Here is a 22,038-nt window from a genome sequence, read left to right on the forward strand (position 1 = left end):
GATGGTCCTGGCGCTTGCTGGACTTTCTTGGGCGCCCTGAAGCCTTCTGCAGAAATGCAGTGGAAATGTTTTTGGGGAACTCAGTTCATTTGCATGGCAAGAGGGACTTTGCAATTATTTGCAATTCATCTGATCACTCTTCATAACATTCTAGAGTAAATGCAAATTGCCATCATACAAACTGAGGCAGCAGACTTTGTGAAAATTAATATTTGTGTCATTCTCAAAACTTTTGGCCACGACTGTACATTTCCTTGAAGAACAACCAAGACCACACAAACCATAGCCAAGAAAACCAATTGTTTTGTTAAGAAACAGTAAGCTAGTTATGAACCGCATATAGTAAATGGTTGAACCCCAAACGCACATGTAAAACAGTACCTCAGTTGTGCTTATCAGACTCTAATGACAGCATCGCTGTACAATAAATTCCAGCTTTGGAGTTAAGCTCTTTCGCCTGCTCATTTGTTATAATTCAAATTTGTGCTGACTGATCAACACAGTGTCAAGTTACTTTTTTTCAGAAAATCTGAAGTTGCCATGCAAAAGTAAAAAGTATTCAGTGTATCAGGCTGGGTAAAACAACACTGCTCTGTACATGGTGCATCAGGCAGGTTAAAACAAAACTGCTTGCCTGACATGTGCCAGCCTGGTCTCATAGATTGGAAGTAACATAGTATATGTAAAGCCGGGACACAGAAATTAGTATGATATGTTACGTTTGGTATGGTTACATAAGACAGACAGGTTACTTAATTTTTCCTGCAGTCATGTGACCATAATCACCTCAAGTGGCCTCATGGGTGGAATATTATTAATTATATTTTTTCATAATTAAATAATTAATAAATAACAAAAAATGGATTCAAAAAATGGATTGCAAAATAGTCAACAAAAAATGGATTGCAACTTGCAAAACATGCGGGAAGAAAATTACAGACGGAGGCGCAACAACTTCCAACTTTGTTCGATATTTGAAGCTGCACAAAGAACGGTAAGTCGTGGCTAATATAGCCGACAGCTATATATAACTTTGCTAGTGTAGCATGTAGGCTAACTTAACGTTAAATCAATGAGCCTCCACACAGTCAGTCAGTGCGGGAACATGATCATTGCACCCAAGATTGAGCTACAACTGGCTAGGCAGTTCCAAATAAACGTTATATTTCCATTGGAAATACATGGGTAGCCATGAGAAAGACCCACCCCCCATAGCGATTGACTATCGAGGATCGCTATGGGGCTCAATCGGGCGATGTAGGCTTGTACACAATCGCCAAACCTGAACACACCATGTATTTCCAATGGAAATATAACGTTTATTTGGAAAGTAATAAATATATATATTTTTAAAAGCATTCATGATTTGCGTAGATGTAATATACTAACTATTACTCTTTTTAAAAATATGAAATGGTATTACATTTGGTGAAGAGCACATTATGACTTGTTTAGGACTCAACTCAAAGTTTAGGACTTGAGACTTGACTTGAGACTTGTTTTTAGCATTTGTTAGAGCATTGGACTAGTAACCGTAAGGTTGCAAGATCGAATCCCCGAGCTGACAAGGTAAAAATCTGTCGTTCTGCCCCTGAACAAGGCAGTTTAACCCACTGTTCCAAGGCCATCATTGAAAATAAGAATTTGTTCTTAACTGACTTGCCTAGTTAAATAAAGGTCAAATAAAAAGACTTGTCAGTCTTGACTTGACTCGGACTTGCCTGTCTTGACTTGAGTGCTAAGACTTGAGACTTATTTGTGACTTGTAAAACAATGACTTGGTCCCACCTCTGCTACTGTGTGCATCTTGCTAGAACGGAGGAGAGACCAGAGCCCGTATCCACAAAGCGTCTCAGAAAAGAGCCGTTTAAATTCTACAACCACCTAAAAGGAAGCGATTCCCAAACCTTCCATAACAAAGCCATCACCTACAGAGAGATGAACCTGGAGAAGTCCCCCCTAAGCAAGCTGGTCCTGGGGCTCTGTTCACAAACACACCCCACAGAGCCCCAGGACAGCAACACAATCATGAGAAAACAAAAAGATAATTACTTGACACATTGGAAAGAATGAACAAAATAACAGAGCAAAGTAGAATGCTATTTGGCCCTAAACAGAGAGAACACAGTGGCAGAATACCTGACCACTGTGACTGACCCAAACCTAAGGAAAGCTTTGACTATGTACAGACTCAGTGAGCATAGCCTTGCTATTGAGAAAGGCTGCCGTAGGCAGACCTGGCTCTAACGAGAAGACAGGCTATGTGCACACTGCCCACAATATGAGGTGGAAACTGAGCTGAACTTCCTAACCTCCTGCCAAATGTATGACCATATTAGAGAGACATATTTCCTTCAGATTACACAGATCTACAAAGAATTAGAAAACAAACCCAATTTTGATAAACTCCCATATCTACTGGGTGAAATACAACAGTGTTCCATCACAGCAGCAAGATTTGTGACCTGTTGCCACAAGAAAAGGTCAACCAGTGAAGAACAAACATCATTGTAAATACCACCCATATTTATGCTTATTTATTTTCCCTTTTGTACTTTAACCATTTGTACATCGTTACAACACTGTAAATATACATAATATGACATTTGTAATGTCTTTATTCTTTTGGAACTTCTGTGAGTGGAATGTTTACTGTTCAATTTTGTTTATTTCACTTTTGTATATTATCTACCTCACTTGCTTTGGCAATGTTAACATATGTTTCCCATGCCAATAAAGCCACTTGGGGAGGGAGAGAGGGGGGGGGGGGAGAGAGAGAGAGGAGGGAGGGAGGAGGAGAGGAGAGAGAGAGAGAGGGAGAGAGCTCTCCTTTATATTGGACTCTTCCCTTCTTCCGCTGAGGCTTTGACTGACCGACGGTCCTCTCCTACGCTCTGGAATCTTTGGCTCTCCGTCCGTCTGACTGTGCTCTCTGCCTCTCCATCTGTCTGTCGTCTTTCTGTCCGCCAGCCTGCCATGTCTGCCCTGAAGAGGAGCAAGCGCTCCTCAGAGTCCATCTATGACATGCTGCATCTGGTGAGCCTGCTCTCTAACCTAACTAGCTACATCTGCTACTCTTTACTCACATCTTTGGTTTTCTTCACTGTTTGTCATGTCTTTGTCGTTTTATTGGTTCATACCATCAACTGTAATTTTCTTGTTGGTTGGACTATGCCGTATATTACGCTGTGTGAGACTGTTGTCTCTAACTCAAGGCTACCTGATGTGGTGAGTGTGTGTGTGTGATTCCTGATGCTTTTAATCGCTGTGATTCACACCTTAGCTGCTTCCCAAATGGCACCCTATCCACTATATAGTGCACTATAGCGGGAATAGGGTGCCATTTAGGATGCACGCCTTCTCTAGGCTGCTTGGGTACATTACAGGAAGCTATGCGTCAGCGCTGTCAGCTAGCAAAGCTCTCCAATCTGTCACCACGGTCCCTAAGCACTGTCAGCTAGCGAAGGTCTCCAATCTGTCATACAGTCATTCTGTGATCTGATACTGTGACTCCTCAGCACTGTCAGCTAGCAAAGCTCTCCAATCTGTCATTCTGTGAGCTTTGTTGTTATACACATCTTTTTATAAGATTTTATTTGACCTTTTATCAGCAATACAAAACATCCACGTACAAACAGCAACATCACACAAACATCCACATCACCCCTGCCCAGACCCACTTGAATGAATGATTTGTCCCAATGATTTTTGTTTTTGAAATATTTAGGACTAACTTATTCCTTGGCACCCATTCTGAAACTAACTGCAGTTCTTTAAGTGTTGCAGTGATTTCAGTCGATGTAGTAGCTGATGTGTATAGTGTTGAGTCATCCGCATACACACTGGCTTTACTCAAGATCAGTGGCATGTCATTAGTAGATATAGAAAAAAGTAAGGGGCCTAGACAGCTGCCCTGGGGAACTCCTGATTCTACCTGGATTATGTTGGAGAGGCTTCCATTAAAGGACACCCTCTTTGTTCTGTTAGACAAGGAATTCTTTATCCACATTATAGCTGGGGGTGTAAAGCCATAACTCACAAGTTTTTCCAGCAGCAGACTATGATCAATAATGTCAAAAGCTGCACTGAAGTCTAACAAAACAGCCCCCACAATCTTTTTATCATCAATTTCTCTCAGCCAATCATCAGTCATTTGTGTAAGTGCTGTGCTTGTTGAATGTCCTTCCCTATAAGCGTGCTGAAAGTCTGTCAATTTGTTTACTGTAAAATAGCATTGTATTTGGTCAAACACAATTTTTCCCAGAAGTTTACTAAGGGTTGGTAACAGGCTGATTGGCCGGCTATTTGAGCCAGTAAATCGGGCTTTACTGTTCTTAGGTAGAAGAATGACTTTTGCTTCCCTCCAAACCTGGGGGCACACACATTCTAGTAGGTTTAAATTGAAGATATGGCAAATAGGAGTGGCATTATCGTCCGCTATTATCCTCAGTAATTTTCCATCCAAGTTGCTGGCATGTCATGCCTAAGTTTGCTAATCTTGCAAATGAAAAAATCATCAAAGTATCAGTGGGTTTTGTGATGAATGAGCCATTTGATTCAATGAATGACTGAGTTTGCCGTTTTTGCCAAAACTTAAGGTGCTCCAAAGCTTTTTACTGTCGTTTTTATATCATTTTGTAACGGGTGTCGTAATGAACAGACCAAAACGCAGCGGGAACGTGAATACTCATCTTCTTTTTAATGTGAAGAAGAAAAAACAAACAAATCACGTATACAAAACAAACTTACGACACTAACAGTCCTATCAGGTGCTCAGACACTAAACAGGAGACAACTACCCACAAATACCATAGAACAAACACCCCTCTTAAATAAGACCTTCAATTAGAAGCAACGAGGAGCTCCTACTTCCAATTGAAGGTCAACCCTGTGGCTCAACCCTGTCTTCCCTGTGGCTCAGTTGGTAGAGCATGGTGTTTGCAACGCCAGCATGGTGTGTGCAATGCCAGGGTTGTGGGTTCGATTCCCACAGGGGGCCAGTACAACAACAAAAAAATGCATGAAATGAAATGTATGCATTCACTACTGTAAGTCGCTCTGGATAAGAGTGTCTGCTAAATGACTAAAATGTAAAATGTAAATGTAACCCCATTAACTAAACATAGACATAGAACGACTAGAACTAACATAGAAATAAACCAACAAGGACATAGCCCAAAAACCCCGGAACACCCCTCTTACATAACATAACAGGGTTCGGGGTTTGGTAACAGTAACAAGGGGTGATGTGGTTCACCAATCAGGACCTTGATGGGCATGGCAACAGTAACAAGGGGTGATGTGGTTCACCAATCAGGACCTTGATGGGCATGGCAACAGTAACAAGGCGTGATGTGGTTCACCAATCAGGGCCTTGATGGGCATGGCAACAGTAACAAGGGGCGATGTGGTTCACCAATCAGGGCCTTGATGGGCATGGCAACAGTAACAAGGGGTGATGTGGTTCACCAATCAGGACCTTGATGGGCATGGCAACAGTAACAAGGCGTGATGTGGTTCACCAATCAGGGCCTTGATGGGCATGGCAACAGTAACAGGACGTGATATGTAATCTGTTTTTTTGTTACCTAGCAACAATGTGGGGAATCTTAGATGACTTGTTTCAGCTAGATTGATCTGGTTCTTGTCTTGTTTTGAGGTGTTTTGACTGATGTCAAGTCTATGTGATAGCTAGCTAACCAACAACTGTAACTATGTATTTGAGAGACAAGTGCTCATTTTGAAAATGTTTGTTTTCTATAAACATTGGAGACTAAGTATATTGAGGTGTTGTCAACGATCTAAGCCAGCCCCGTATGTTTTGCCCCATAGTGTCAACGATCTAAGCCAGCCCCGTCTGTTTTGCCCCATAGTGTCAACGATCTAAGCCAGCCCCGTCTGTTTTGCCCTATAGTGTCAACGATCTAAGCCAGCCCCGTCTGTTTTGCCCCATAGTGTCAACGATCTAAGCCAGCCCTGTCTGTTTTGCCCTATAGTGTCAACGATCTAAGCCAGCCCCGTCTGTTTTGCCCTATAGTGTCAACGATCTAAGCCAGCCCTGTCTGTTTTGCCCCATAGTGTCAACGATCTAAGCCAGCCCCGTCTGTTTTGCCCTATAGTGTCAACGATCTAAGCCAGCCCTGTCTGTTTTGCCCCATAGTGTCAACGATCTAAGCCAGCCCCGTCTGTTTTGCCCCATAGTTGAGCACTCGTCAGTTTTGTGGCTTAACAACCATCCCGTCTATTTCTGCCCTAAGTGAAGATATCCCAACAATGCACATCGACACTGCTGGTTTCCTAGGCAACATGCCGTATGTATTGATTTGGTTTTGATGATCTGAAGAGATCAATACATCAGCCACCAGGAAAACACAGGGGAAGAGAGTGATCAATACATCAGCCATCAGTAGGAGGAAAACACAGGGGAAGAGAGATCAATACATCAGCCATCAGTAGGAGGAAAACACAGGGGAAGAGAGATCAATACATCAGCCATCAGTAGGAGGAAAACACAGGGGAAGAGAGATCAATACATCAGCCACCAGGAAAACACAGGGTAAGAGAGATCAATACATCAGCCATCAGTAGGAGGAAAACACAGGGGAAGAGAGAGATCAATACATCAGCCATCAGTAGGAGGAAAACACGGGAAGAGAGAGATCAATACATCAGCCATCAGTAGGAGGAAAACACAGGGGAAGAGAGATCAATACATCAGCCATCAGTAGGAGGAAAACACAGGGGAAGAGAGAGATCAATACATCAGCCATCAGTAGGAGGAAAACACAGGGGAAGAGAGAGATCAATACATCAGCCATCAGTAGGAGGAAAACACAGGGTAAGAGAGATCAATACATCAGCCATCAGTAGGAGGAAAACACAGGGGAAGAGAGAGATCAATACATCAGCCATCAGTAGGAGGAAAACACAGGGGAAGAGAGATCAATACATCAGCCATCAGTAGGAGGAAAACACAGGGGAAGAGAGTGATCAATACATCAGCCATCAGGAAAACACAGGGGAAGAGAGATCAATACATCAGCCATCAGTAGGAGGAAAACACAGGGTAAGAGAGATCAATACATCAGCCATCAGTAGGAGGAAAACACAGGGGAAGAGAGATCAATACATCAGCCATCAGTAGGAGGAAAACACAGGGGAAGAGAGAGATCAATACATCAGCCATCAGTAGGAGGAAAACACAGGGGAAGAGAGATCAATACATCAGCCATCAGTAGGAGGAAAACACAGGGGAAGAGAGATCAATACATCAGCCATCAGTAGGAGGAAAACACAGGGTAAGAGAGATCAATACATCAGCCATCAGTAGGAGGAAAACACAGGGGAAGAGAGATCAATACATCAGCCATCAGTAGGAGGAAAACACAGGGTAAGAGAGATCAATACATCAGCCATCAGTAGGAGGAAAACACAGGGGAAGAGAGAGATCAATACATCAGCCATCAGTAGGAGGAAAACACAGGGTAAGAGAGATCAATACATCAGCCATCAGTAGGAGGAAAACACAGGGGAAGAGAGATCAATACATCAGCCATCAGTAGGAGGAAAACACAGGGGAAGAGAGATCAATACATCAGCCATCAGTAGGAGGAAAACACAGGGTAAGAGAGATCAATACATCAGCCATCAGTAGGAGGAAAACACAGGGGAAGAGAGATCAATACATCAGCCATCAGTAGGAGGAAAACACAGGGGAAGAGAGATCAATACATCAGCCATCAGTAGGAGGAAAACACAGGGGAAGAGAGATCAATACATCACCCATCAGTAGGAGGAAAACACAGGGGAAGAGAGATCAATACATCAGCCATCAGTAGGAGGAAAACACAGGGGAAGAGAGATCAATACATCAGCCATCAGTAGGAGGAAAACACAGGGGAAGAGAGATCAATACATCAGCCATCAGTAGGAGGAAAACACAGGGGAAGAGAGATCAATACATCAGCCATCAGTAGGAGGAAAACACGGGGGAAGAGAGAGATCAATACATCAAAAGAGAGAGAGAGAGAGCGACAGAAAGAGAAAAGGAGGAGGAGAGTGACTGTTATGACAGGCCAAAAATAGACAGAAGTTCAAATTATCCATTCTCCCTCTCTTCTTTTCCATTCTCCCTCTCCTCTTCTCCATTCTCCCTCCCTCTCCTCTTCTCCATTCTCCCTCTCCTCTTCTCCATTCTCCCTCCCTCTCCTCTTCTCCATTCTCCCTCTCCTCTTCTCCATTCTTTCCCTCCTGTCCTTTCTCCAATCCTGCCTCTCACCTCTCCCCTCCTCTCGTCTGTTTGTTTTGATATTCTTTGTGGGTCTGTGGGAAATAATGGGGTCATACATTTGGCAGGAGGTGAGGAAGTGCAGCTCAGTTTCCACCTCATTTTGTGGGCAGTGTTGCACATAGCCTGTCTTCTCTTGAGAGCCAGGTCTGCCTACGGCGACCTCTCTCAATAGCAAGGCTATGCTCACTGAGTCTGTACACAGTGAAGGATTTTCTTAATTTTGGTCAGGTATTCTGTCTCTGTGTGCTGTCTTTTTAGGGACAGATAACATTCCAAGTTGCTCTGTTTTTTGGGGGGTTTTCTTTCTAGAGTGTCAAATAGTTATCTTTTTGCTTTCCCATGATTTGGTTGAGTGTAATTGTGTTTGTGTTCTGTGGTGTCTGTTTGTGAACAGAGCCCCAGGACCAGCTTGTTGAGGGGACTCTTCTCCAGGTTCATCTCTCTGTAGGTGAGGGCTTTGTGGTGGAATGTGTGGGCATTGCTTCCTTTTAGGTGGTTGAAGAATTTAACAGTAATTTTCTGGATTTTGATGATTAGTGGGTATAGTCCTAATTCTGCTCTGCATTGTTTGGGCTTTTCCGTTGTACACAAAGTATATTTTTTTGCAGAATTCTGCATGCATCAATTTGGTGTTTGTCCCATTTTGTGTATTATTGGTTGATGTGTGGACCCCAGACCTCACAACCATAGAGAACAATGGGTTCAACAACTGATTCAAGTATTTTTACTAGATTGTAATTGGGATGTTGAATTTTATGTTCCTTTTGATGTCATAGAAGACCCATCTTACCTTGTCTCTTAGATCTTTCACAGCCTTGTTGAAGTTACCTGTGGCGCTGATGTTTAGGCCGAGGTAGGTATAATTCTATGAGTGTCTAGATAGAATGTGTTTTTGTGATCTTGGCAACTAGACCTTTTTTGGAACACTCTCTTACTGGGATTTACTGTCAGGGCCCAGGTCTGTCAGGGCCCAGGTCTGTCAGGGCCCAGGTCTGTCAGGGCCCAGGTCTGACAGAATCTGTGCAGAAGATCTAGATGCTGCTGTAGGTCCTGCTCATTGGTTGGGGACAGAAGCACCAGATCATCAGCAAATATTTCTGAGTCCAGTAGTTTGAGGCCGGGTGCTGCAGACTGTTCTAGTGCCCTCGCCAATTCATTGATATACATGTTGAAGAGGGTGGGTCTTAAGCTGCATCCCTGTCCTAACCCCATGGCCCTGAGGAAAGAAATCTGTGTGTTTGTTGCCAATTAAAAATTCCCTCTCCTCTCCATCCCTCTCTCTCTACTTCTTTCTTCCCCGCTCTCTCTCTCTCCACATACCTCCCTCCCCTTTCTCTTCATCTCCCTCCCTCTCTCTCTACCTCTTTCCCGTTCTCCTCTCCATCCCCCTCTCTCTCTCACATACCTTTCTCTCTCTCTCTACCCCTCTCTCCTCTCGATTCCTCTCTCTCTACCTCCTCTCATCCATCCCTCCTCTCTCGCTCTCTCTCACTCTCTCTCTTCCTCTTTCCCATTCTCCTCCTCTCTCTCTCTCACATACATACCTTTCTCTCTACCTCTCTCCTCTCATCACACCCTCTCTCTCTACCTCTCTCCTCTCATCACACCCTCTCTCTCTACCTCTCTCCTCTCATCACACCCTCTCTCTCGCTCTCTCTCTCTCTCTCTCTCTCTCTCTCTACCTCTCTCTCTCTACCTCTCTCATCTCATCCCACCCTCTCTCTCTCTCTCTCTCTCTCTCTACCTCTCTCCCTTTCTCCTCTCTCTCTCGTTTTCCCTCTTATCACCCTCTGTCCCTCGCTCCATCTCTCTCCTCTCATCTGTCTCTCACTCCCTCTCTCCCTCTCTCACTCCCTCTGTCTCTCACTCCCTCTCTCCCTCTCTCACTCCCTCTGTCTCTCACCCTCTCTCCCTCTCGTTCTCGCTCCTCTCTATCCCTCTCTATCTCTCTCCCCTCTCCATCCATCCACCATCCATCGCTCTCTCTACCTCTCTCTCTACCTCTCCCTATTTCTTTCTCTCCCTGCCTCTCTCTTGCCCTCTCTCTCTACCTCTCTCTCTCTCTACCTCTCTCTGTAGAGTACAGAGCAGGTCGCAGCATTCTGCCGCAGTCTCCATGACATGAATCCGTCTGAGTTTGCCACGACCTCCACGTCCCCCAGCCTGGACTCGCCTTTCCGTCCCACCGGCACCGCCAGCCGCCAGCTCTCCGACGCCGACAAGCTACGCAAAGTAATCTGTGAGCTGGTTGAGACAGAACGCACCTATGTTAAAGTTAGTATCAGTAGTACTGCATCTCTGCTGTGTGTGTGTGTGTGTGTGGGGGGGGTTGTAGGAGGAGAAGGGGGAGTGTTTGTGGGAGAAGGGGGGGTGTTTGTGGGAGAAGGGGGGTTGTGGGAGAAGGGGGGGTGTTTGTGGGAAAAGGGGGGGTGTTTGTGGGAAAAGGGGGGGTGTTTGTGGGAGAAGGGGGGTGTGTTTGTGGGAGAAGGGGGGGTGTTTGTGGGAGAAGGGGGTTGGGGGGGTGTTTGTGGGAGAAGGGGGGGTGTTTGTGGGAGGTGTCATAACTGGGTTATAGAATATAGAAAAGCAATACATTTTATTGTATAATAACTGGGTTACAAAGAAACTCTGAGAAATCAAATGCATAATATAACCTCAATATATATGTAATCTGATCTAACTAGAAACAGATCTCAATATATATGTAATCTGATCTAACTAAAATCAGATCTCAATATATATGTAATCTGATCTAACTAGAAACAGATCTCAATGCGTATCTAATCTGATCTAACTAGAAAGAGGGATATTAAATACATATGTAATCTGATCACCATGTGCAATGCCAAGCGTCGGCTGGAGTGGTATAAAGATCGCCGCCATTGGACTCTGGAGCAGTTGAAACGCGTTCTCTGGAGTGACGGATGCCAGGAGAAACGCTACCTGCCCATAATGCATTGTGCTAACTGTAAAGTTTGGTGGAGGAGTGTTAATGGTCTGGGGTTGTTTTTCATGGTTCAGGCCCCTTAGTTCCAGTGAAGGGAAATCTTAACACTACAGAATACAATGACATTCTAGATGATTCTGTGCTTCCAACTTTGTGGCAACAGTTTGGGGAAGGCCCTTTCCTGTTTCAGCATGACAACGCCCCCGTGCACAAAGCGAGGTCCATACAGACATGATTTGTCGAGATCGGTGTGGAAGAACTTGACTGGCCTGCACAGAGCCCTGACCTCAACCCCATCGAACACCTTTGGGATGAATTGGAATGAGCCAGGTATAATCTCCCAACATCAGTGCCCGACCTCACTAATGCTCTTGTGGCTGAATGGAAGAAAGTCCCCGCAGCAATGTTCCAACATCTAGTGGAAAGCCTTCCCTGAAGAGTGGAGGCTGTTATAGCAGCAAAGGGGGGACCAACTCCATATTAATGCCCATGATTTTGGAATGAAATGTTCCACGTTGCAGGTGTCCACATACTTTTGGTCATGTAGTGTATTTATCTGATTTAAGTAGAAACAGAGATATCTTAACAGAGAGATCTTAACAGAGAGATCTTAACAGAGAGATCTTAACAGAGAGATCTTAACAGAGAGATCTTAACAGAGAGATCTTAACAGAGAGATCTTAACAGAGAGATCTTAACAGAGAGATCTTAACAGAGAGATCTTAACAGAGAGATCTTAACAGAGAGATCTTAACAGAGATATCTTAACAGAGAGATCTTAACAGAGAGATCTTAACAGAGAGATCTTAACAGAGAGATCTTAACAGAGAGATCTTAACAGAGAGATCTTAACAGAGATATCTTAACAGAGAGATCTTAACAGAGAGATCTTAACAGAGAGATCTTAACAGAGAGATCTTAACAGAGATATCATAATACTTCAAACAAAGTCAGTGTGAGACCTAGAGAATAAAGGATGTGTATATATATTCAGTGTTATTTTAATTCAACGCTGTGCCTTAACCAGTTGGTTTATAGTACAGCTCGATGACTTAATGACTTGTTGTGATACGAGAGGTAACATCTGGCGTTTTTAAGAGTGTTTCCTATTCTCCCTCTCCGTGTGTGTACATATCCATGAGGTGACATCTACCGCCCCAATCAACGGTCGGTGTGTGTGTGTGTGTGGGTGTGCGACTGTGTGTGTGTGTGTGTGTGTGTGTGTGTGTGTGTGTGTGTGTGTGCGACTGTGTGTGTGTGTGTGTGTGTGTGTGTGTGTGTGTGTGTGTGTGTGTGTGTGTGTGTGTGTGTGTGTGTGTGTGTGTGTGTGTGCGACCGTGTGTGTGTGTGTGTGCGACCGTGTGTGTGTGTGTGTCTCCACTATCCCAATCAATGGGTGTTTGTGTGTGTGTGCGACCGTGTGTGCGACCGTGTGTGTGTGTGTGTGTGCGACCGTGTGTGTGTGTGTGCGACCGTGTGTGTGTGTGTGTGTGCGACCGTGTGTGTGTGTGTCTCCACTATCCCAATCAATGGGTGTTTGTGCGTGTGTGAGTCCAGCACCTTAATCAAATCTGAATCACTCTTGTCTTGCAGGATCTCAATTGTCTCATCGGGAGGTACTTAACCCCGCTGCAGAAGGAGACGTGCCTCACTCAGGATGAGGTATGATGCATGGTGGGAGAGATACTGGTGCTGCCTCACTCAGGATGAGGTATGATGCATGGTGGGAGAGATACTGGTGCTGCCTCACTCAGGATGAGGTATGATGCACGGTGGGAGAGATACTGGTGCTGCCTCACTCAGGATGAGGTATGATGCACGGTGGGAGAGATGTGCCTCACTCAGGATGAGGTATGATGCACGGTGGGAGAGGGAGAGATACTGGTGCTGCCTCACTCAGGATGAGGTATGATACACGGTGGGAGAGGGAGAGATACTGACCTGCCTCACTCAGGATGAGGTATGATGCACGGTGGGAGAGATGTGCCTCACTCAGGATGAGGTATGATACACGGTGGGAGAGGGAGAGATACTGGTGCTGCCTCACTCAGGATGAGGTATGATACACGGTGGGAGAGGGAGAGATACTGGTGCTGCCTCACTCAGGATGAGGTATGATGCACGGTGGGAGAGGGAGAGATACTGGTGCTGCCTCACTCAGGATGAGGTATGATGCACGGTGGGAGAGGGAGAGATACTGGTGCTGCCTCACTCAGGATGAGGTATGATGCACGGTGGGAGAGGGAGAGATACTGGTGCTGCCTCACTCAGGATGAGGTATGATACACGGTGGGAGAGGGAGAGATACTGGTGCTGCCTCACTCAGGATGAGGTATGATACACGGTGGGAGAGGGAGAGATACTGGTGCTGCCTCACTCAGGATGAGGTATGATGCACGGTGGGAGAGGGAGAGATACTGGTGCTGCCTCACTCAGGATGAGGTATGATACACGGTGGGAGAGGGAGAGATACTGGTGCTGCCTCACTCAGGATGAGGTATGATACACGGTGGGAGAGGGAGAGATACTGGTGCTGCCTCACTCAGGATGAGGTATGATGCACGGTGGGAGAGGGAGAGATACTGGTGCTGCCTCACTCAGGATGAGGTATGATACACGGTGGGAGAGGGAGAGATACTGGTGCTGCCTCACTCAGGATGAGGTATGATACACGGTGGGAGAGGGAGAGATACTGGTGCTGCCTCACTCAGGATGAGGTATGATGCACGGTGGGAGAGGGAGAGATACTGGTGCTGCCTCACACAGGATGAGGTATGATGCACGGTGGGAGAGATGTGCCTCACTCAGGATGAGGTATGATACACGGTGGGAGAGGGAGAGATACTGGTGCTGCCTCACTCAGGATGAGGTATGATACACGGTGGGAGAGGGAGAGATACTGGTGCTGCCTCACACAGGATGAGGTATGATGCACGGTGGGAGAGATGTGCCTCACTCAGGATGAGGTATGATACACGGTGGGAGAGGGAGAGATACTGGTGCTGCCTCACTCAGGATGAGGTATGATACACGGTGGGAGAGGGAGAGATACTGGTGCTGCCTCACACAGGATGAGGTATGATACACGGTGGGAGAGGGAGAGATACTGGTGCTGCCTCACTCAGGATGAGGTATGATACACGGTGGGAGAGGGAGAGATACTGGTGCTGCCTTTTTAAATGTCTTTGGTGCTAAGAAACTTTTTTCATAGAATGGCTGTTGCGTAATCATGCACGGACTGTGCTGTGTGTGAGAGGTAGAGCGACTAGGAGAAGGTTTTTAAAAGAGAGAACATACAGGAATAACTATAAGGCTGAGACTGTGATGTTGATGGAACACAGATGGTTTTGGTGCTTTTAATAGGATCGCCTCACTTCAACACCCTCACTGCTTGCGGCCCAAATGGCTCCCTATCTCCTATCAAGTGCACTACTTTTGACCAGGGCTCGTAAAGCTCTCATCAAAAGTAGTGCACTATATAGAGAATATGATGCCATTTGGGATAAAGCCCCCGTCGCACTGTAATAGGGCACTTGAGTTGTAATTTGTTGATTGATATATTGTGAAATAATATATTTTCCTCCTTCCTTTTGTGCGGCTCCAGCTGGACATTCTGGTTGGGAATCTGCCTGAGATGGTCGAGTTCCAGGTGGAATTCCTGAAGACTCTAGAAGACGGGACCAGATTGGTTCCAGACCTGGAGAAGCTGGAGAGAGTGGACCAGTTCAAGGTACAAAATATACAGCCTGCCTGGAATGACAAATTAACAGCCTGCCTGGAACAAAATTACATACTGCCTAGATCGACAAAATATACAGCCTGCCTAGATCGACAAAATATACAGCCTGCCTAGATCGGCAAAATATACAGCCTGCCTAGAATTACAAAATAACAGCCTGCCTAGATCGACAAAATATACAGCCTGCCTAGATCGACAAAATATACAGCCTGCCTGGAATGACAAAATATACAGCCTGCCTGGAATGACAAAATATACAGCCTGCCTGGAATGACAAAATATACAGCCTGCCTGGAATGACAAAATATACAGCCTGCCTGGAATGACAAAATATACAGCCTGCCTGGAATGACAAAATATACAGCCTGCCTGGAATGACAAAATATACAGCCTGCCTGGAATGACAAAATATACAGCCTGCCTGGAATGACAAAATATACAGCCTGCCTGGAATGACAAAATATACAGCCTGCCTGGAATGACAAAATATACAGCCTGCCTGGAATGACAAAATATACAGCCTGCCTAGATCGACAAAATATACAGCCTGCCTAGATCGACAAAATATACAGCCTGCCTGGAATGACAAAATATACAGCCTGCCTGGAATGACAAAATATACAGCCTGCCTGGATCAAGGACAGAAATCTATCTATCTATCTGTCAAACCTACATCTGGCATTTTAACTGTCCGCCGCTACCAAACTACATTGTGTAACCACGACTCTCTCCTCTCCTCAGAAAATCCTCTTCTCTCTAGGAGGTTCCTTCCTGTACTATGCAGACCGTTTTAAGATCTACAGTGCGTTCTGCGCCAGCCACACCAAAGTCCCCAAGGTGCTCGTAAAGGGTGAGTTAACACACTTGGTGTGTGTGTGTGTGTGTGTGTGTGTGTGTGTGTGTGTGTGTGTGTGTGTGTGTGTGTGTGTGTGTGTGTGTGTGTGTGTGTGTGTCCTAGCTGCTCATAAAGGGTGTGTATATGACAGTTCGAACCTGAAGTATTTCTTCCTGGTGTTTCCACTGTCCCGACTTTCTCCACCCTGCACTACAGAGAGATGGGCTTGTGTCCCACATGCCAGCTTATTCCCTACGTAGTGCCCTACTTTTGACCAGTCCCTATGGGCCCTGGTCATACAGTGACTTCAGAAAGTATTCATACCCCTTGACTTATTCCACATTTTGTTGTTACAGCCTGAATTCAAAATGGATTAAATATATGTTTTCTCTCTCACTCATCTATACACAATACTCCTTAATGACAGTGAAAACATGTTTTTAGCAACGTGTGCAAAATGGAGTGTAGAAATATCTCATTTACATAGGTATTCACACCCTTGAGTCAATCAATGCATGTTAGAAAACCTTTGACAGCGTTTACAGCTGTGAGGCTTTCTGGTATCTAAGTATCTAAGTGCTCTGAACACCTGTATTGTGCAATATTTTCCCGTTGTTGTTATTATTGCTCGACAACCATTTTCAAGTCTTGCCGTAGATTTAAGTCAAAACTGTAACTCGGCCACTCAGGAACATTCACTGTCTTCTTTGGTAAGCATCTCCAGTGTAGATTTGTCTTTGTGTTTTAGGTTATTGTCCTGCTGAAAGGTGAATTAATCTCCCAGTGTCTGGTGGAAAGCAGACTGAATCAGTTTTTCCTTTAGGATGTTGCCTGTCCTGTTTATTTTTTATCCTGAAAAACTCCCCAGTCCTTAACGATTACAAGCATACCCATAACATGATGCAGCCTATAAAATAAACTATAAAATAAATTGTCAGGATGAACAGGCCTCAAAAGCTTTACGAAAAAAGCGTTTACGTTTGGTCAGCTAGCTAACGTGTAGCCTACCTTGCTAGATAACGTTAGCTATAAAAAACAAAAAGGAGCTTGCTAACACGAGCTGGCAAACTAGAACAAGCTAGTTAACGTGAAAATATGGAGAGTGGTACTCAGTAATGTATTGGATTTGCCACAAACATAACACTTTGTATTCAGGACAAAAAGTTAATTGCGCTGCCACATTTTTTGCTGTATTACTTTAATTCCTTGTTGGAATATTTTTATTCTGTACAGGTTTCCTTCTTTTCACTCTGTCGATTAAGCTTAGTATTGTGGAGTCACTACAATGTTGTTGATCCGTCCTCAGTGTTCTCCTATCACAGCCATTAAACTACGTAACTGTTTTAAAGTCTACATTTGTCTCATGATAAAATCCGTGAGTGGTTTATTTCCTCTGTGCTGAATGACCTCTTCATAGCTATAACATAATGTGTTTCTTAGGACAGTGTTGAATGACCTCTTCATAGCTATAACATAATGTGTTTCTTAGGACAGTGTTGAATGACCTCTTCATAGCGATAACATAATGTGTTTCTTAGGACAGTGTTGAATGACCTCTTCATAGCGATAACAGAATGTGTTTCTTAGGACAGTGTTGAATGACCTCTTCATAGCGATAACAGAATGTGTTTCTTAGGACAGTGTTGCTCACCTCTGTTCCTTGACTACCCCCAAACTGTACCTCACACATTATTATTATTATTATTATTATTGGGGCCCCGGACATACGCACCTTATTTAACTATTCAAGTGCCTGATGATTTAAAGATCACTTATTAGGAGTAAACAGGAGGAAGATGCTACATTATAAAATATATAATTTATTGTAAATCCATTCAAAACAGAGTGATGTTTCGGTTATATAACTTTTTCAGACAGAGGTCCAGCTCCGGTGAAACGTTTGGCTGCATATTAAACTCCTCTTTCCTCTGCTTCCAGCTAAGACAGAAGAGAAAGTGTTGTTCTTGTATGGCCTTTATTAACAGATCACATAACAGTATGGTACCAGCAGACAGTCAGGGACCTTCTTTATGTTGGATGGTAACAGTATGGTACCAGCAGACAGTCAGGGACCTTCTTTATGTTGGATGGTAACAGTATGGTACCAGCAGACAGTCAGGGACCTTCTTTATGTTGGATGGTAACAGTATGGTACCAGCAGACAGTCAGGGACCTCCTTTATGTTGGATGGTAACAGTATGGTACCAGCAGACAGTCAGGGACATTCTTTATGTTGGATGGTAACAGTATGGTACCAGCAGACAGTCAGGGACATACTTTATGTTTGATGGTAATAGTATGGTACCAGCAGACAGTCAGGGACCTTCTTTATGTTGGATGGTAATAGTATGGTACCAGCAGACAGTCAGGGACCTTCTTTATGTTGGATGGTAACAGTATGGTACCAGCAGACAGTCAGGGACCTTCTTTATGTTGGATGGTAACAGTATGGTACCAGCAGACAGTCAGGGACCTTCTTTATGTTGGATGGTAACAGTATGGTACCAGCAGACAGTCAGGGACCTTCTTTATGTTGGATGGTAACAGTATGGTACCAGCAGACAGCCAGGGACCTTCTTTATGTTGGATGGTAACAGTATGGTACCAGCAGACAGTCAGGGACATACTTTATGTTTGATGGTACCAGCAGACAGTCAGGGACCTTCTTTATGTTGGACGGTAATAGTATGGTACCAGCAGACAGCCAGGGACCTTCTTTATGTTGGATGGTAACAGTATGGTACCAGCAGACAGTCAGGGACATTCTTTATGTTGGATGGTAACAGTATGGTACCAGCAGACAGTCAGGGACCTTCTTTATGTTGGATGGTAACAGTATGGTACCAGCAGACAGTCAGGGACCTCCTTTATGTTGGATGGTAACAGTATGGTACCAGCAGACAGTCAGGGACATTCTTTATGTTGGATGGTAACAGTATGGTACCAGCAGACAGTCAGGGACATACTTTATGTTTGATGGTAATAGTATGGTACCAGCAGACAGTCAGGGACCTTCTTTATGTTGGATGGTAATAGTATGGTACCAGCAGACAGTCAGGGACCTTCTTTATGTTGGATGGTAACAGTATGGTACCAGCAGACAGTCAGGGACATACTTTATGTTTGATGGTACCAGCAGACAGTCAGGGACCTTCTTTATGTTGGATGGTAATAGTATGGTACCAGCAGACAGCCAGGGACCTTCTTTATGTTGGATGGTAACAGTATGGTACCAGCAGACAGTCAGGGACATACTTTATGTTTGATGGTACCAGCAGACAGTAAGGGACCTTCTTTATGTTGGATGGTAACAGTATGGTACCAGCAGACAGTCAGGGACCTTCTTTATGTTGGATGGTAACAGTATGGTACCAGCAGACAGTCAGGGACCTTCTTTATGTTGGATGGTAACAGTATGGTACCAGCAGACAGTCAGGGACCTTCTTTATGTTGGATGGTAACAGTATGGTACCAGCAGACAGTCAGGGACCTTCTTTATGTTGGATGGTAACAGTATGGTACCAGCAGACAGTCAGGGACCTTCTTTATGTTGGATGGTAACAGTATGGTACCAGCAGACAGTCAGGGACCTTCTTTATGTTGGATCATAACAGTATGGTACCAGCAGACAGTCAGGGACCTTCTTTATGTTGGATGGTAACAGTATGGTACCAGCAGACAGTCAGGGACCTTCTTTATGTTGGATGGTAACAGTATGGTACCAGCAGACAGTCAGGGACCTTCTTTATGTTGGATCATAACAGTATGGTACCAGCAGACAGTCAGGGACCTTCTTTATGTTGGATGGTAACAGTATGGTACCAGCAGACAGTCAGGGACCTTCTTTATGTTGGATCTTATTTCATTGTCCAGCTCTTCTGAAACGTTTGGAGGTTACGTGAATAACCCCCCCCCCCCATTGCCTCTAGCTAAGACCGATGCAGACTTCAAGGCTTTTCTGGAAGAGAGGAACCCTAAACAGCAACACTCCTCAACCCTGGAGTCCTACCTGATCAAACCCATCCAGAGAGTCCTGAAGTACCCACTACTACTGAGAGAGCTGTACTCACTGACTGACCCGGAGAGTGAGGAACACTATCACCTGAATGGTAAGGAGGGAGGGAGGGAGGGAGGGAGGGAGGGAGAGAGGGGGGGAGGGAGGGGTATATGTGACAATAAAATATAAACATTTTTAATATTATAATTTTTTTCAATGGGATGCAGAAGGGTTAGGTTTACTATAATAGTGTTCCTCTTCTCTTCTCTCTACATCCTGCCCAGTTGCTATGAAGGCCATGAACAAGGTGGCCAGTCACATCAATGAGATGCAGAAGATCCACGAGGAGTTTGGGTTGGTGTTTGACCAGCTTATAGCAGAGCAGAGTGGAGACAAAAAAGAGGTGCGTTGTTGGTGGAAGACTTCTCGTGTTCTGTGTTATCAAGACAGAGGGACAGTGTTGTTGGAAGTCTCCTCATGTTCTGTGGTATCAAGACAGAGGGACAGTGTTGTTGGAAGTCTCCTCATGTTCTGTGGTATCAAGACAGAGGGACAGTGTTGTTGGAAGTCTTCTCGTGTTCTGTGGTATGAAGACAGAGGGACAGTGTTGTTGGAAGTCTTCTCATGTTCTGTGGTATCAAGACAGAGGGACAGTGTTGTTGGAAGTCTTCTCGTGTTCTGTGGTATCAAGACAGAGGGACAGTGTTGTTGGAAGTCTTCTCATGTTCTGTGGTATCAAGACAGAGGGACAGTGTTGTTGGAAGTCTTCTCGTGTTTTGTGGTATCAAGACAGAGGGACAGTGTTGTTGGAAGTCTTCTCATGTTCTGTGGTATCAAGACAGAGGGACAGTGTTGTTGGAAGTCTTCTCATGTTTTGTGGTATCAAGACAGAGGGACAGTGTTGATGGAAGTCTTCTCGTGTTCTGTGGTATCAAGACAGAGGGACAGTGTTGTTGGAAGTCTTCTCGTGTTCTGTGGTATCAAGACAGAGGGACAGTGTTGTTGGAAGTCTTCTCATGTTCTGTGGTATCAAGACAGAGGGACAGTGTTGTTGGAAGTCTTCTCATATTCTGTGGTATCAAGACAAAGGGACAGTGTTGTTGGAAGTCTTCTCATATTCTGTGGTATCAAGACACAGGGACAGTGTTGTTGGAAGTCTTCTCATGTTCTGTGGTATCAAGACAGAGGGACAGTGTTGTTGGAAGTCTTCTCGTGTTCTGTGTTATCAAGACAGAGGGACAGTGTTGTTGGAAGTCTTCTCGTGTTCTGTGGTATCAAGACAGAGGGACAGTGTTGTTGGAAGTCTTCTCGTGTTCTGTGGTATCAAGACAGAGGGACAGTGTTGTTGGAAGTCTTCTCATGTTCTGTGGTATCAAGACAGAGGGACAGTGTTGTTGGAAGTCTTCTCATGTTCTGTGGTATCAAGACAGAGGGACAGTGTTGTTGGAAGTCTTCTCGTGTTCTGTGGTATCAAGACAGAGGGACAGTGTTGTTGGAAGTCTTCTCGTGTTCTGTGGTATCAAGACAGAGGGACAGTGTTGTTGGAAGTTTTCTCGTGTTCTGTGGTATCAAGACAGAGGGATAGTGTTGTTGGAAGTCTTCTCATATTCTGTGGTATCAAGACAGAGGGACAGTGTTGTTGGAAGTCTTCTCATGTTCTGTGGTATCAAGACAGAGGGACAGTGTTGTTGGAAGTCTTCTCATATTCTGTGGTATCAAGACAGAGGGACAGTGTTGTTGGAAGTCTTCTCATGTTCTGTGGTATCAAGACAGAGGGACAGTGTTGTTGGAAGTCTTCTCATATTCTGTGGTATCAAGACAGAGGGACAGTGTTGTTGGAAGTCTCCTCGTGTTCTGTGTTATCAAGACAGAGGGACAGTGTTGTTGGAAGTCTTCTCATATTCTGTGGTATCAAGACAGAGGGATAGTGTTGTTGGTAATCTTCTCATGTTCTGTGGTATCAAGATAGAGGGACAGTGTTGTTAGAAGTCTTCTCGTGTTCTGTGGTATCAAGACAGAGGGACAGTGTTGTTGGAAGTCTCCTCATGTTCTCCAGGTGTGTCTGTGGTATCAGTGGCTGTGTGGTTCTAATTACACCCTATTTGCTACACACTGTACTTCTTTTGAAAGGCCCATAGCTCGGGTCTAAGGAAGTGCACTAAATAGGGAATAGGGCGTTGTTTGAGAATTTCCCAGAGTATGTTGAGGGATTGCATTTCTGTAACATTAA

General features: G+C 44.7%; 1 protein-coding gene across 1 annotated transcript in view; it reads left to right on the forward strand.

Moving 5' to 3' along the window:
- LOC106613327 (rho guanine nucleotide exchange factor TIAM1) overlaps positions 1-22,038 on the forward strand; it is a 150,444-nt gene that overhangs the window by 112,625 nt on the left and 15,781 nt on the right. The window contains exons 18-23 of the mRNA XM_045724874.1: positions 10,370-10,564; positions 12,831-12,899; positions 14,842-14,967; positions 15,718-15,826; positions 19,741-19,920; positions 20,093-20,211. Of these exons, the coding sequence (XP_045580830.1) occupies positions 10,370-10,564; positions 12,831-12,899; positions 14,842-14,967; positions 15,718-15,826; positions 19,741-19,920; positions 20,093-20,211 (798 nt within the window). The remainder of the gene's footprint in view (positions 1-10,369; positions 10,565-12,830; positions 12,900-14,841; positions 14,968-15,717; positions 15,827-19,740; positions 19,921-20,092; positions 20,212-22,038) is intronic.

Source organism: Salmo salar, chromosome ssa09, assembly GCF_905237065.1.
Source record: "Salmo salar chromosome ssa09, Ssal_v3.1, whole genome shotgun sequence".
In the NCBI taxonomy this organism is placed as follows: Eukaryota; Metazoa; Chordata; class Actinopteri; order Salmoniformes; family Salmonidae; genus Salmo; species Salmo salar.